This window comes from Colias philodice, chromosome 8 (assembly GCF_061535455.1).
Source record: "Colias philodice isolate Cphi_HAF_F1 chromosome 8, ilColPhil1 Martin Lab GWU primary, whole genome shotgun sequence".
NCBI lineage: Eukaryota > Metazoa > Arthropoda > Insecta > Lepidoptera > Pieridae > Colias > Colias philodice.
In genome coordinates, this window is record NC_143093.1 from 8,382,960 (window position 1) to 8,399,100 (window position 16,141).

A 16,141-nucleotide genomic window follows, 5' to 3' on the forward strand; every position below is an offset into this window, starting at 1 on the left:
GAAGAATTTTATACGGGCAAATGCTTTTTCATTTCTATGTAAATGAATGTGACACTATGAACTAAAAAAACCCTTTTTACTCCGTCTATACTAGCTAGAGTCCACGTCAGCGTCAACATTTCAACAGAGTATAAAGTTAAAATGTGAAATAGTGCTGATACGTGCTGAATACATATAAATGCATAAAGTAATCTACAGACTGTACCTACTACATTTTCTTTTTTTTTATTAGGAGGTGAAGGCTTTCCTTTACAGTGATAGAAATCAAAGGATAAAGGGAAATAAAACGATTTCTGTCTTCATTCTGTGTAAGTTTTCAGAACACTTATTTAGCGCTCTTCATATGTTTTGATATTGTAACAGTCATGTGCTTAAACCGTCCCAAAAGAGCGATTTCACAAAGAAATTATAGAAAAACTGGTATATTATTACAGATTAAGTTGCTTCTTTTAAACTTGTAGTTTCCTACTTTTTTAAAGCATCTACCACGTACTTTATTTTCGGTATAATAGGTGTTTATAATAATATTCATTTTTCGACGGATTCATCGTCATTTTCACTGCAAAGAAATAGACATTCTATATACATAATCCAAGTTTACTAGCGATTTGGTCTTAAAAATTTTGTGGTTCTACTCCATGCCAGTTTCTTTGTGATAGGTATCTTAATTTACTAATTGGACCCGTGGTGATTTGTATAATGTCATAGTTATGGAACCTTTATTTTAATTGTAAATAGGAAGGATCACACACACACACGCCACACTAGATACAAATAATTGATATATTTAAGGGTGTATTTCATACCTAAGTGCAAAAGAAACAAAAATTTTTAATTTTAAAAATAAACATTTCATCAATTTGGGTCAGGAAAGATAGACCATCTTATTTCCTTTGTAACCTTTAAAGCCTAAAGTCTAGACCATTGTTAATCTAGGTAAATGGATCCTTATCGGATTAACTAGTACTTAACTATCAAAGGATCAATTATACAGAATTGTTCAAAGTAATGAGTACTGATGGAAAACAGGCCAATGATGTATATAATATTTTCTAGGAAACATTGTATAAGTTGATGAAATTGAAACAATAAGTTGATTTATGCGCTATTTATATATATGAAATATTTATGAGTCATGCTCCAAAGGTAATTAGTACAAACATTTCCTAAAATTTGAACTCTGTTTTTATTTTAATTTACTTTACTAATAATGAAAAATACTCCAAACAAACTGGTTTTATTATAACGTTTTTGTGATCAGATTCATGCAAATAATGTTCAATTCCATACTTATATTTTCTTTTGTTTATTAATTGAGTTTAGAGAAAATGTAGTTCAGCCATCGAACGCAGGCTTCAGAAGATATTAGATATTATAAAAGACGGAGCATTTTAATGACACCATAATTGTTTTTCCTGAGAGAATATGGGTACGATATATTTTATGTTGTAAATATTGCTTGTTACACATTATAATTTTCTATGGTATTTTTTTATTATATTACCTACTTATATATGTGTGGTTTTCGAAATATTTTGGTACCTTCTTTTAGCATTACGTACCATATTACTATAGTACAAACGATTAATATACTTGTAAGAAATGTTACCTACTAAGTATACTATTATTATAATATAGAGGAAAGATTTGTTTATAACGAATTACCATAAAAAATTACTCAATGGGATTAAAATTTCAAAGGATAACAATAATTAACATGTCGGAAGCCATAGAATTAATACTTGATTTTGCCCACAGGTTTGTCCGTGGATGAAACAGCGTGGCACAGAGTAATAGAGGCTGACCTCTCCACTCTAGAAAATTATATCGATGTTTTGCTATACATTCAGGGGATAATATTTTAAATGGAGAATTCAATTAATTAATATGACACGGTCGGGCGGCTTGCAGTTCATTATCTACCGATAGCTCCAACATCAGACTCAATTATTTTGCACATAACTTGCGCGAGTACCTACTTTAATGGAATCAATATGAACAGGCAGTTTATGTAATCGATAAATGAAATGGTTGTTATGATTAAATTATTAAAAGTTGGTATTAGACTACTTATAATTTTTTTTTGCTATACATATATGAATTTGCATGGATGTACAACTGTCGAGTTTGATGTACAATGTTCTTTTCTAAAGAACCTATAGGATGGAAATTGGAAATTCACAAAAAACAATTACTTATGTTAATATTTCGTTATAAATTTTTGATTGAAGTTTTTCTAAAGAAATAAACTGATTCTGAAAGTCTACAATATATTATTACTTATCTGAATGTAGATTATCTAGTAGACTATATTTTATATTATCATGAAACTGAAGAGTAGGTAATTTCTCTCAAATAGCCTGGAAAATTGTTCGTGAATGACAAGGTCCATTTTGTAACTAAATTGTAATTCTATTCACTCCACAAATATATAAAGAATAAATAAATAAAAATCGTTTATTTGGATACAATACATAAATACAAAACAATTTAGACACGACGATCGCCTCAACTAGGAATATACCTGTGCTAGAGATGATCGACGCCGACGATATAACAAAAATATGTAATAGATAAGTTTCGTTTAACACATGTTGTTTCGTAAATAACTTATAAATTTTTAATCGGATTTTAGACAAGTTTATGAAAACTGTTATGAATTTAAAACAATGTTAATAAAAGATGTTCAGAACAGCGAAACTTTATAGCAAAGTACATTATTTTCGCACATTTTCCGCAAACATAAAGGTGAGACAGATATAAACCTTCGTGTCCCAGGTGTAGACGAAACTGCATGTAGCTCATAGAGATACACTTTTCATCATGTCGTATTATGTTTAAAGTACATAATATACAATATAAAGTTTTTATAGGCTTGGTTTTATATATTTATAATTTAAATAACGTATACCTACCGTATAGTAGCGTAGCGTATACATGTAAAATTTACATGGTGTTTAATTTTCGGTAAACACTTTCATATAATATATGAGATATTCAACAATTATATTGTATGAATTAGCGTATTATACAAATTATGTCTTAATTATTCAAAATAGGCAATTCACTAATCGATCATAATTTACCACTTATCTATAAACTAATAAACGGTCACAAAACGTAAAAAAACTGTAAACAAAAAAAAGCGTTAACATAGATAAGTACCTGATACAAGCGTGCATATAATGAATCAATTATGAAGCCCATTCCAAGGTTTCATTATCTCTCTTGCTCCCAGTTTCATATCAAGGTAATTGTTTTGTAACCCTCATTACATTAATATTCAAATTTCAGCGCCAGCGGCATTTTTCATCCGCTACTGTTTTTGTAATAACTGTAGATTATTCGTAGATTAGCTAGATATAGGATACTGCTATTTTTAATGATACTGAAATGATTTGCATTGTATTATCAAATCTCTATGAATGGAAGACTTACTCTAATTAAGTTTTTGCTCTTAGTTCTTAACTGGACATTGTAAAACAATATGAATAAGTTCTTTCTAGGAAAGCAAGACTATACAATCTATCTCATCATAAACAGTGGTGTTTTCCATATCTTATTTAAAAATCAATAACAATCACATTTAGCTACAAAATTGATTAACATTATTTCCTACAAACGTCCGCATCATTTGGATTATAGAGCCAAAGTAACTAGCTAGGTATAGATCAACTAGCCTGTGAACTAGAATAATGGCCTATATACAAAGCTCGTCTATACAATAAGACGTGCTACCCGATAGCACAATGTCTGCCTAGACCCGTATATTTGTTTATTCACTCAAGATACATTCGAACCCCTATATGTAGGGATTATCTCGAAAGAGGTTGGGATAGAATTACTTACGAAAATCTTAATAACACGCTCATATAAGCTTCACCTGTATTTTTGTGACTCTTTCAAACTTGAATTTGACCCGCTTTTAATAGACAGATTTAATTAAAATTTTGTACACTTATCAAGGATCTCTAACAATAAAATAATTTCATGAGTTTATTTTAATGAATAATTAAAAAATATTCTTTACTTTCAGCTGATTCTAGCATTAAAGTGTGTTTTAGTTTTATAAACTATATTTATGATTATCATAAATTGTTGTTGAAAGTGGTTACTTGCGAGTTGTTAATAAAAATATACGTTTAAGTAACTAGAGGCAGATTAAAGATATTTGTTTAAAAGTCTACTTGAATAGTGAAGTTTTACTTACAAGTGGCCGGCCAACTAGTAGAAGTTTTGAAGCAAAAAGCGGACACTATAATCATTGAGATTTTTGCAACTTATTTCTTGCGGGACGACTTATTACTTCTAGTATTTACTACTTAATAATCTATCAATTTGTGTTCATACCTTATTCGTTTGCTTTATAATAATATCATCACATCAATTAACAATATGTCATTATTTCGAAAACAATTTATGATCTTAGTTATTCATAGTCTAGTCATATTATTTTAAAGTACTTCCAGCAAGGATAAAACATCTAACTTAATTGGATAAAAAATAATCTTCGCATCTGTGTTCGACACAATAAAACGAACTCAGCTAGCTATTACAAGGGAGAAAATGCAACAAATTGAATGGCTCCTCTTACAATGTATTTCAAAGCCTGTTATATTGACAAAGGACTCCGCTCACATAATAATACGTCATTTGCCACGTCATACATCGATCGAGCATTGATATCTGCATAGCGTAGAGCCTTGACACGCCAATCCTGTCACTACCTTAACTCGGACTTAAAGGAAACAGACCAATAGCCATGGAAGTTACATGTGCTAGAACCATTAACAAGAGAAGTTTATATATTATGATGTTAGGTGGGCTTCGTTTCGGGCAACCTTCCAATATCAGGTTCCTACTACAGCTATCAATTCATTGAAAGCAAAAAATACTAAGTAAACTTGGTCAAAGGTCAAGTTTGAAAAATAAAATTCTTGTATTTTATTTTTCTCACAATTAAAAAATATCAAACGAAAATCAGATCAAACTCACTTTATATTTTATCATTATCATTAGTGCTGTGAGAGTGGACTTCGAAAGCTCGGACAAAGGCGATGGAGCCTTCGTTGCTTTCAAGTTGATACTCTATGAAGTTATCTACCTTCGCCAATATTAAGTTGACCTATTTCCATCGTTTTTCATGGAGAGCTCTTGTTCATAGCACGCTCGAAACAAAGGTCAGTTTTTGGCCTATTTAAGAACATCGCATTATTGTAATTTAAATTAATGAACTCAACATTCTCTGGGTTCACATTAAAGCCTGGGTTGGGATTAAACCACAAAGAAATATGATAGGACTCTAGTACCTTTGTTTGAATATATTTTAAATTCGTTACGCTATAATGATATTATTTCAATGAAAACCTACTAATTTTATGAGGAATGCATGCATAATTATAGCTTAGCCGCATTTGACTATTTAATAGTGGAGCAATTAGACTTTGAAATGTATAATAAATGAGTTTGCAATCGAGTTTAGAGATTGGAGTTCCTCTAAGGTCAGATGGAGGGTAGATTAAATGGTTGTGTAAAAGTATACAATATAAGAAAGTGTTAAAGGCGGAACAAAACTATTTTATGAGTTGTGGATAAGTGAAGTCAAATATAAATATATATACAGCTTAATTATAATAATTTAAATTTACTTAACACAATGTTTTGTTTTTAAATTTAATACGGTAAAACAAAATCGTAATCTATATATATAAAACTCAAAGGTGACACTATATGTAATCTATCAACGCATATGATCCATTGAAATGTTACATTTTTTAGGCCTGACCTTGAGTTTTTTAGAGGACGCAATTTTATTTTTTTGATGTGTAGGGGGGGTCAGTGTGAAGCTAAAACCAAGTTTGTGGGGTCGCCACCCTTGTCCCACGGCCGCCATCTTGAAAATAGCGGTTGAAATGGTTTTAACGATATATCTCTTAAACTATTTATCTGATAATAAAACAATTTTAACATTATTTGTTGCAAATTAAATTCTCTACAACTTTGATTCAGTAACTTTTTGTCGTAGAACTATAAATAAAAAAGTTATAAGTGAAAATGTTCAGAAATTAGAGATGTTTATATTTTTCAATAAAACTTTTTTTTTATAAGTTTACGAAGAAATTATATCAGACCATTTTTGTAGATTGTTTTTCGTAGAACAACTTTTATATATAACATTTTTTCATTACGTCAATAGCTAAGGTTTTACAGCGCTCAGAAGTGAGTACTATTTTTCAGTAGTAACTATACATAATAAATTGGCTATTGGCTCTTTTCCCAGACTCCACAACAATGGAAGCACACTGCAGAACATTTCAGCCCTGCTTTTCGACGTAAAAAAAAACGCACTTCCAGACTCTACCTCCTGGGTTGTGGGGAAAAGATTCAATAATTAATTATTATCTGATAATATTGTAAAATTAATTATTGCACGCCTCATAAGCGAAGCGTTGAGGTGGGTACTACTGTCGCTTCGCGCAAAACATCTGATTTTTCAAACTTAAAATGTCTTTATGTATCATACATTGCACTTGTAAGATAATACATACACACAAATATTAAGAAAAAACACTATTTTTAACGTTCATGATATTTTTGATGTCATTTTTGTTATTTAAACTAGTTAAAAAACAGTTTAAAAAAGTTCTGTCTTGGACGTCCGTGTGTCTGTATGTGCGGATCCTTTTTCTTGTTAACACGATAGCGACCGAAATACTTTACTAATCGAGTCTTTTTTTTTCTCTTACGCTTGAGTATGCTCAGGAATAGAACCCTTTCATTTTTCAGGGTCTGATTCGATGTGGTTTAATTGTTATAAAATAAACAAAAATAATAGTTAAAAATATTTATTAAAAAAAAATTATGAGGCGTGCACTTTTGGATTTTCCAAATTATTAAAAATATTATTATAACAAAAATAAAATAATTACTGGTGACAAATTATTATTAGTACACACATAATATATCGTATTCTGTATAGTAAAGAGTACTTAAAATAGTACTCACTTCGGATGGCTGTAAAACCTTAGCTATTTACTTAATGAAAAAATGTTGTAAATAAAAGTTGTTCTACGAAAAACAATCTACAAAAATGGTCTGATATAATTTCTTCGTAAACTTATAAAAAAAAAGTTTTATTGAAAAATATAAACATCTCTAATTTCTGAACATTTTCACTTATAACTTATTTGTTTATAGTTCTACGACAAAAAGTTACTGAACCTAAGTTATAGAGAATTTAATTTGCAACGAATAATGTTAACATTGTTTTATTATCAGATAAATAGTTTAAGTGATATATCGTAAAAACCATTTCAATCGCTATTTTCAAGATGGCGGCCGTGGGACAAGGGTGGCGACCCCACAAACTTGGTGATAGCTTCACACTGACCCCCCCTACACATCAAAAAAATAAAATTGCGTCCTCTAAAAAATGCGACCCCAAATGTAACTTTTCAATGGACCAATAGCCCAAACCACTGGCCGTATCGGGCTGAAATTTGGCATGCAGGTAGATGTTAGGACGTAGGCATCCGCTAAGAAAGGATTTCCCGAAATTCTTGCGGGAACGGGGAAAAACGGGGATGCACGTACAAAGTCGTGGGCGGAAGCTAGTCTAATATATATTTTAAAACATTTTAACGTATCATATTTCAAAAAAGCTTCCTGTAATCTTTAATACAAAGTCTGTAAATAGAAAAGAAAGTGTGGACACGATGAAATTATCGCATGATAAATATGAAAATATAATTAATATCAATGACGTAAAGACAAGTTATGCCAAGCCTTTGTAATTTTAATTTCATATAATGGACAATTTTACAGCGTTTTGAATATACTTTTACCGTAACTTAAAGCATAATTTTGTATAGTATTTTGCTTTTGAATAATAGTAATAATTACAGTCTAGCAGTATCGATTTTATCATTTTTCTATATATTATTTTTTATTGTTCTTCGCAATAAATACTTAATTTTTCATCAGAATAATTCTCCATTGCGTCCATATTTATATGGTTTCTACTTTTCTACACTTTTATACTTCAATTATTATATTTTGATACCTAAATATTAAAAAGAAAGACCATAAACCATAAGATCATTAAATATTATAGACCAAGTTGTAGCTACGCTTGTTTATTACTTTATTTAAAAAAGGAATGAATGCAGTTTAATTGTCTAGAGTAGAACATTTATGCAGTTTGATGAATTATGCATTATGATTAAGCCCAGTCATTTTGTCACTAAACGGTCTCATTACGAATGTGTATGATAAAATATATATGTCGCTCGCTTTGTAATCTATGTCAGGAATTAATATGCGTTATGCTCTGTTTTAATCGCAATACCATATTGTTTATAGAAATAGTTATTTAATTGTCCGTATTTTAACTTATACGGAATTTTTCGTTAAATGAATGTATCATAATCCGCACGTATAAGTTATTATATTATTCTTTATTTATTAGGAATCGCACGATATTTAACATTAGTTATTTAAATTTTTACTCTATAAAAATGCTGTGACGGAACGTGTTATAAAAACTCTTTTTCAACGTAAATAATTTTGTATATTATCTGTGCGACAGAGCCATTAATTAAGCTCGCTATTAAGCGTTGACAGGGTGGATTGTTTAACCCTTATCTAGATTTCAACAAAGAATATTAAATTAAATGAATTCTAAATATTATTAGCTTTTATTTTGAAGTGTGGGCAAAGTCGATTAGAAGTAAAAAAGTCGAGAACTTGTATACAAATGAACTGAATATTACTACAATTTAGCATCACATTTACATTGAGATAACCATGATACATTGAAACTAAGTAAAATCTTAATTTGAACCTCCATACTAAAATTTGCATAAAATTATAAACTCGTGTACAAGTTAGGAGCAAAGAATTATTTATATCAATAAAGCCTTCAAAAGGCATTTCAATATACACGAACACAGCTGTTTTAGCGTCGAAATTGAATGTATGTTAACAAACATATTCATGTGCAAATAAATTTCGACCTTAACGTTGGTTATTTAGTGTTAAAATTGATTGTAAATATTCATGTATGGATAACATTTTTTAGCCACAAGCGAGGTGCGGTAATAGCTTCCGCAAGATAGGTGAATGGGTGCTGACAGGGCGTTTTTTCAACGCCTGGATACTCAGAAAGACTCAATATAATCGATGGAAAAGTCGCTTAGCACGCATTTTGTTTTTAATTGCTGTTAGCTCAAGCTTTCACTTCGTAGATTTAATATAAAGTTTTGTTATTTGCACTGTGCAGTTCTTGGAATTTTTGTTACTTTTAGAAATAGAGATATCTTCAGGACGTAATGTAATCAAACGTCACACTGAAATACAGATATTTATGATTAAAATGATATATAAATCAATCAACTTATCGAGAACTGGTTGGTTAAAATGGTTGAGTTTATATTCAGTCTAATAAATCACAAAATGTTTGTAAATATAAGTCAAAAAGTTTTTAATTCACTATAAATTACCAACAAGTTGCGAAAGAGGCCATAGGTAGGTCACGTAAAATAAAATAGTACGTTTACCTTGCAGAGACATGATTAATTTAAATGATGAACAGTCTGGAAATATGGAGAAATCGATAATTGCGAAACGGAAGGTTTTAAGTCGCGTGCTTGTAAAAAATTAAACTTTTTGTCGCGAGGACGATACCCGGGTTATCGCTTTCATTGCACGCCATTGTCTTTTATTAGTCGGGATTTGCACGAAATTTTGTCACTAATAAGAATAATTATATATAATAAGTATTAACTTATATTAAGAGAAAAATCAAATTTATTTTTAGTTTTCGCTATTCTTTCGTTCATGAGTTGTATAGATCCTTTCTCTCTGCTATATTTTATAAGATTTGTTTCTTTTCATAAGAATGAGAATTAAAGTGTAGGTACTACTAACTATTATCTATAAATTAGAAATTTTTCTTTCATTTCAATCCTAAACTCGTAGATTTTAATCATATTTTAATCTATTACGCAACGTTGCATTTCTATATTTTTTATAAAGACGTTCCCAAAGGAATTCGAAACCACTTACTGATTAAAATCAAACTAAACCACAGCGTAAGCTTAACAACTTGAAAATAAATAATTCAAATAGGTACTTTTTTACATCTTACATTTTTAACATTTCAGGTTTTGTCTGAAATAGTATTTAATCAATGCATTCGTATAATTAAAATAATTACCATTGTTAATCACAGAATACAATATGTAGCAATACATATTAAATATCAAATAGCAGTTAGTATTAATTATGTACGAGAATTCACAGCATATCAGATTATAATTTAATGATCTGTCTAGCGTTAAACCACGTTAAAGTTTAACAGAAGATTGTCGAATGCAAACTAATAGAATATGCATCGCTTGTACTTGGTCCTGCTGTGCTAGTTAGCTTCTAACAGAGTTGACGTTCCTATTCATGAAATTCCTCAATTTTCAAGCGAATTTTATCCGTACATTCGTTGATAGCTAAACATTTTATAGTCAACAATTTTCTTACTATGAAATATTTATATGGAATTTAGTGGGTCGTAATAATTATTGATGTAATTTTGGACAGAAGCACTTCATGTATCGATAAATATTGGAGACTATTCATAGGTTTTATCAGATATTTATTTTATGATTAAAATAATTAATAGAATAATTACTGGCAATATTAAATGTTTAAAAAAATATAAAAATGTAGAGATCATTTTGTAGTCAATTCTCAATAAGTTTATTATCCTATTAAATCCTGGCTATCCAGTATGCAGCACATCATCAAAAATCATATTAAATCTATGCCCAAAACCCTGGCTGTCCAGCAAATCATCAAAATTTGATTCATGTTTTTCACAATCTCTACATAAATAGAACGCTCCAACAACGCAGCTGAAAAGCATTCACTCGAATAACTTTATTTTATATTTCAACCTAGCATTATCAGAATAAGTGTGTCAAGTCCTATGCTAGTTAGGAAATAGGGAACATTCATTGTAACAGTAGCATAAATGCAGTACTTGCGAGTTGCGAACAAAGCCGGTCATGAATGGGACGGACTGTCGCATTTGTGATGAATTACTTGTTGCTCGATAACAAAAATTACTGTAATGCACCTATTGTGTGATAAGCTTTTCCTAAAGCTGAATATCGCTTACAATAGATAAACGGTCTATAAATAGACATGAATGTTACTAAAAAAAGGCATTGCATTTTTTCTATTTATAGCGCCATTCAGTGGTTCAACTGTATTTCATATTTTTTGAATCTAACAATTATGATTTTTGTGTTTTTGCCCGAAAATATGATGCAGTATGAACAGAGGTTGTCAAATATCATTTTATTATGGCTGTAGCCTGTAGTAGAAATAGTAGTCTAAAATCTTCAACATTCTTTCTAAACATAAGTTTAACCTAAAAACATTCAGTTGAACACGAACATTTAAACACAGGTTCACAATAATTGAAGCATGCATAAGGAAACATAAGTACGTACCCAGGAAGTAGGCGGGTATCTCGGGAAAGGTGCAATAGGCTTCGTAGCCACGTTACTCGGTATTTCGGCCTTGATACCTCGCTTGAGTCGTTGTTTTCTTCGCTCCCGAGATTTAGCTCTTATCATAAGAGCTGCCTGCATACTTGCCAGTTTTGAGGCTTTATTGAGCGTCCACAGATAAACTTCACAGAGATCCGCTACGATTCGAACTATTAACGTTTTCATTAACTAGCGAGCCTAATTAAACTATTTACACAAACACCGATATCACTTGAGTCAATCACAGTATCGATCGTTTTATATTACTAGATATAGATTTAGAATTGGATAGAGATAGGCACGAGAAAAGGCGACGTACTATTTAATCTAATTGAACTTTAACCTTACGATACGTTACGTTACGATATGTTAGTGTGAACGATAATGGAAGCGAGCGTTTTTGGCGTTTTTCAAATGTTTAAAAGTTAGTTTGTTTTATCACTCATGTTTCGTTCCGTATATCGAGTCGCAGTCTTTGATTCTTCGCCTGCCACCGAAAATTCTTCACAATGTGTCGCTCTTTCATGGCCGGCCCAATTTTTGCACTTCACAAATTAACACTTTTCCAGACATATTTGTATTTGTACTTACGTTAAACCGTTTCAAGCTAAAGGTAGGAATTCGTTTTAGGTATGTAACATCGACCACGTTATTAATTGCACTGTCTCACACGAAAATCATGCATATGCTATGCATACAATGACTTAAAAGCTCTACATTACATTGATTAAAACAACATGACCCAGTTACTATTTTCGTAATAGTACCTAGTTCATTAACATGAATAATATTTTTCTATGAACATATAAAGCGTACGAATATTAATTAATCCTTAGAAAATGGACCAGCACCTACGGAGTAACTCCGCACGTCATGAAGTCAGGTCAAGTGCCGCGAGACACCTTAGTCTAACTTAAAACTATACATTTCTCTGCGTACATAACATAAAGCATACATTTAATGGTAGGTACTTAAGTAACAACACTGACATCTAACTCATGCCCTGGCTATCTTACCTAAAATAATCCGACTTCTCAAAGCTATACACAATTGTATTATAGCTTTATACATGTCATATAAATCATTTCCACATATTCTAGTACCTGTAAATATTATCTAAAATATTGTCAACTTACAGGCATAAACGTAATTGCACCAACACAAGCGACACCGACAATTATTCATAGTCTGCAGCTAGGGACACGGTAAGCTGCAAAAAATATTATTATATTGTGCGGTAAAACTTGGCTAAGTGAATTTGATGAAATTGTTATTCTTATAGTTCCTTCTGGGCACTATATAATAACAGCTTTTATCTAATATCACTATATAGTATAAAACAATTATCTTCCTGTTGTCTGTCTGTCCCTATGTGTCCCTAAATATTTAATAAGCAACGCGTACAGTTTTTTATAGATAGAATGATTGTCGATGAAGGTTTTAGTATATAATTTGTTAACTTTTCTACAACGTGGGCGTAGGCACGGGCGGAAAAATAGTTGAAAATAGCTGTAGCCATTTTTTAGTACTTCGTAGCACATTCCTATACACTGCTACTCGTGCTACACGCATAATAGTAATGTGCTACGCGTGAGTCCTAACATACAGGCAAATTAGGAGTTATGCAGAGTTGACTGTTTCAAATAACTTAAAACCATTTGTACTAGTATGCTCTTAAAATACCGACAGTCAACAGATATTTTACCTACGACAATGTTGCATGTACTTGTTTAAGTTAATATACAATTTATTAAAAAACATTAAACTTATCTTTTTAAAGTGAAACTTTTATCACATCGTCTCAAACTTTTTGGTCTGTGTAGCGCATGTCGCGTGTATCGCGGCTGCCGAGTAGGTATGCCGGCAGTCGACCGTCACACGACCACACAACATTTTTTATACATATAAACCATTCATAAATAATTAGAATAGCATTTATGAATAGTCAGTTTTAACCTACCACCCATTCTAAATATCTACCGAGAAATGGGCAAGAAACTCTATAGTTAATCCTATAATTACAGATTGATTGTGATTCCCGCAGCCAAGCCAACCGCACAACAGTAGCGACACCGATCTAACACTTACATGCTTTATACATACAGTAGGCTGTACCTCGACGAGGTCGCATGGCGAGTGCGAGTGTGGCGAGTGAGGCGAATGAGGCGAGGGCTCGGAGAGAGGCCGCGGCGGGGGCGCGAGGAGGCGGGACTCCCAGTGCTGGCAGGAATAGGCGCGTACGCCGGTCGGCGCGGGGTGGATCGGGCTGCGCGGACGCGGGCTCGGCGGCGCTGGGTGACGCCCGTGTTGGCGCGCCTGTGGCAGGACACATTAAGAGCTTTATCAAGTAGGTATTAATACATTTGGACCATTGTACCACTCTAATAAGTTAATAAGATGCTAGTCAATTTTATAAATATCTAGCTGTTACCCGCAGCTTAAAAGTTCTATGAGAATGGGATAATTAGTCGGGATGGAAAGTAGCCTATGTCGCTCAATATTTTCAGACACAAAAATTATTCAACACATTAAAACATGTCGGAGGTTGATGACTAGATGAGTATTTATGTTTTATTTCACATCATATTTGTACTAACTAGTAAAGGAAAAAAAATGTGTGGAAATCAGCATGTCTAAAGTTTGACACGTCGTGTGAACTTTGCTAGCCCGCACTTTAGTTGTGAATCATGGCCTAAACTCAGATAGTAAGCCTCTGTCAGTGTGTTCAGAATAATTTACATGGAACAAATATGGGCTGATGATGAAAACTATATTTCCTAGGACTAAATTATGTGATTTAAGTCCTAGCTTTTCTATGTGACAAGGTAAGGACAGCCCTATAATCAAAAGTATACTTTCATTTTAGCACATACTTGAAGACAGTAAAAGTTCATGATGTAATCAATTGTAAAATGAAAACAATAACATAATTATTTATTTTATAAAATTACATTTTCTGTAGCGAAACAATAACAACGCAGGCTACACGTAAGTCATCAACTGTTTTATGTTTTCCACCTGAAAATGACGCGACGTTCGTTACTAAACTTTGTTGTCATTGCATTTACTGTTGTTAAAAAATAAATACTACGTTTAAATATAGCTACTATTTTAATTCATATTATGTTAGATAGTGAGGAATATCAAAACCTACTTATTTGTAAAGTTACAAGATGTTGTTAAGCTATTTCTACAGGCTATTAATCAATTAAGTAGATTTATGCTTTGCTTTTGCCTTTTCGCATTATTTTTTTTAATCTACGATATGTTAAATCTATGAAAAACTGTTAATGCCAATTTTACACAGAGTACTACTCGCATTACTACACAACCATGTTGAAATTGTTGCTAACTCTGCTCTAGGGATTCCTGTCGTTTCATTAGAGTTGCAGTGGCTACAACTTATAATACGGAATCCCCTCAACTAGTACCTCATCCTCGATTGTGCAACTGTTCAACATAATATTTTATTCCTCAAATTAGAGAGATTATTTCATCACTACATAGATACCATTCATTCATTCATTCATTTATTCGTACCAGTAAAAGCACAACTCATAGGCCTAAATCCCTGCAGAGAACGAGTCCGTGCTGATTATAAACGACGAAATTTTAATAATTACCCGACTGCGACACAAGTAAACTCAAAAAAATATCTTTTCAACATCGAGCATAGTATGAGGTAAAACTACAAAGTCAGTTTTTTTTTTTAAATAATTCTTGTTAAAACTATATACTTATGTCATTGCAGGGAACGAGTATGGGCTGATTACGAATGGTAAATCTACGCTTATAACCCGACTGCGACAGAATGAACGAACTCAACAAAAAATTGTACATGGAGTGTAGAATGATAACTAGAACTACAAAGAAGCGGTTGGGTTACATGTTTTTGTAATATATGTTTTTTTTATTCTAGATAGGGAAGCGCTTGACCACAATCTTGCCTGATGGAAAGCTAAGATGTGGCCTAAGATAGTACGCGCTTCCCTAATACCCGTTCACTCTACGCTTGAATAATAATTCTATTTGCTAGTACCACAGATATTATAATACTATATAATACTATATATATTATAATACTGGTAGTACATATTATAATACTATACTGGTAGTAGCTGCCCAAAATTGACACGCATGGCGGAGTACTGTTGACGCCCTTTGCCCCAGCTAGGGATATTAAGTAAGTAAGTAAGTATACTGGTAGTACGTACCTTTCGGCCCGCGAGCGACGCGCCGCCCGCCGCCGCGTACATGCACCGCGGGCGCGCTCGCTCACCCGGCGCGCCGGCGGCCGCGCGAGTGCCTCACACCGCTTCGCCGCATCCGCGCTACCCACCTACAACTGACAATCATTGTGTGAAAAACTAGTATGGGTAAATTGTGTGAATATAATTAACTTGAGACACGAGTATTTAATATGTACAGGGTGTCCTAGGAAAGACTGTCAAGCGATGGCCCAGAGCTAGATCGCTCCTTGACCTACACGAACCAATCCTATGGATGATGCAATTTTTCTTAGTTTATAAAATATGTAGTTGGTATTATGGTATTAGTAAATGTAGAATCTGATCCTCGCATTCATTAAAAGA

General features: G+C 32.3%; 2 protein-coding genes across 2 annotated transcripts in view; both read right to left on the bottom strand.

Annotated features, from left to right (window-relative positions):
• Positions 1 to 11,849, bottom strand: part of LOC149486701 (uncharacterized) — a 30,923-nt gene extending 19,074 nt beyond the window's left edge. The window contains exon 1 of the mRNA XM_089698366.1: positions 11,511 to 11,849. Coding sequence (XP_089554492.1) covers positions 11,511 to 11,735 — 225 coding nt within the window. The 5' untranslated portion in view covers positions 11,736 to 11,849. The remainder of the gene's footprint in view (positions 1 to 11,510) is intronic.
• An 877-nt stretch (positions 11,850 to 12,726) lies between these two features.
• LOC149486702 (uncharacterized) lies at positions 12,727 to 15,805 on the bottom strand. The gene is made up of 3 exons (XM_089697917.1): positions 15,764 to 15,805; positions 13,638 to 13,865; positions 12,727 to 12,759 (listed from the first exon to the last, which is right to left on the bottom strand). Exons 1-3 carry the CDS (start codon positions 15,803 to 15,805, stop codon positions 12,727 to 12,729), a joined length of 303 nt encoding a protein of 100 aa, XP_089554043.1.
• Between the last annotated feature and the right edge of the window lie 336 nt (positions 15,806 to 16,141).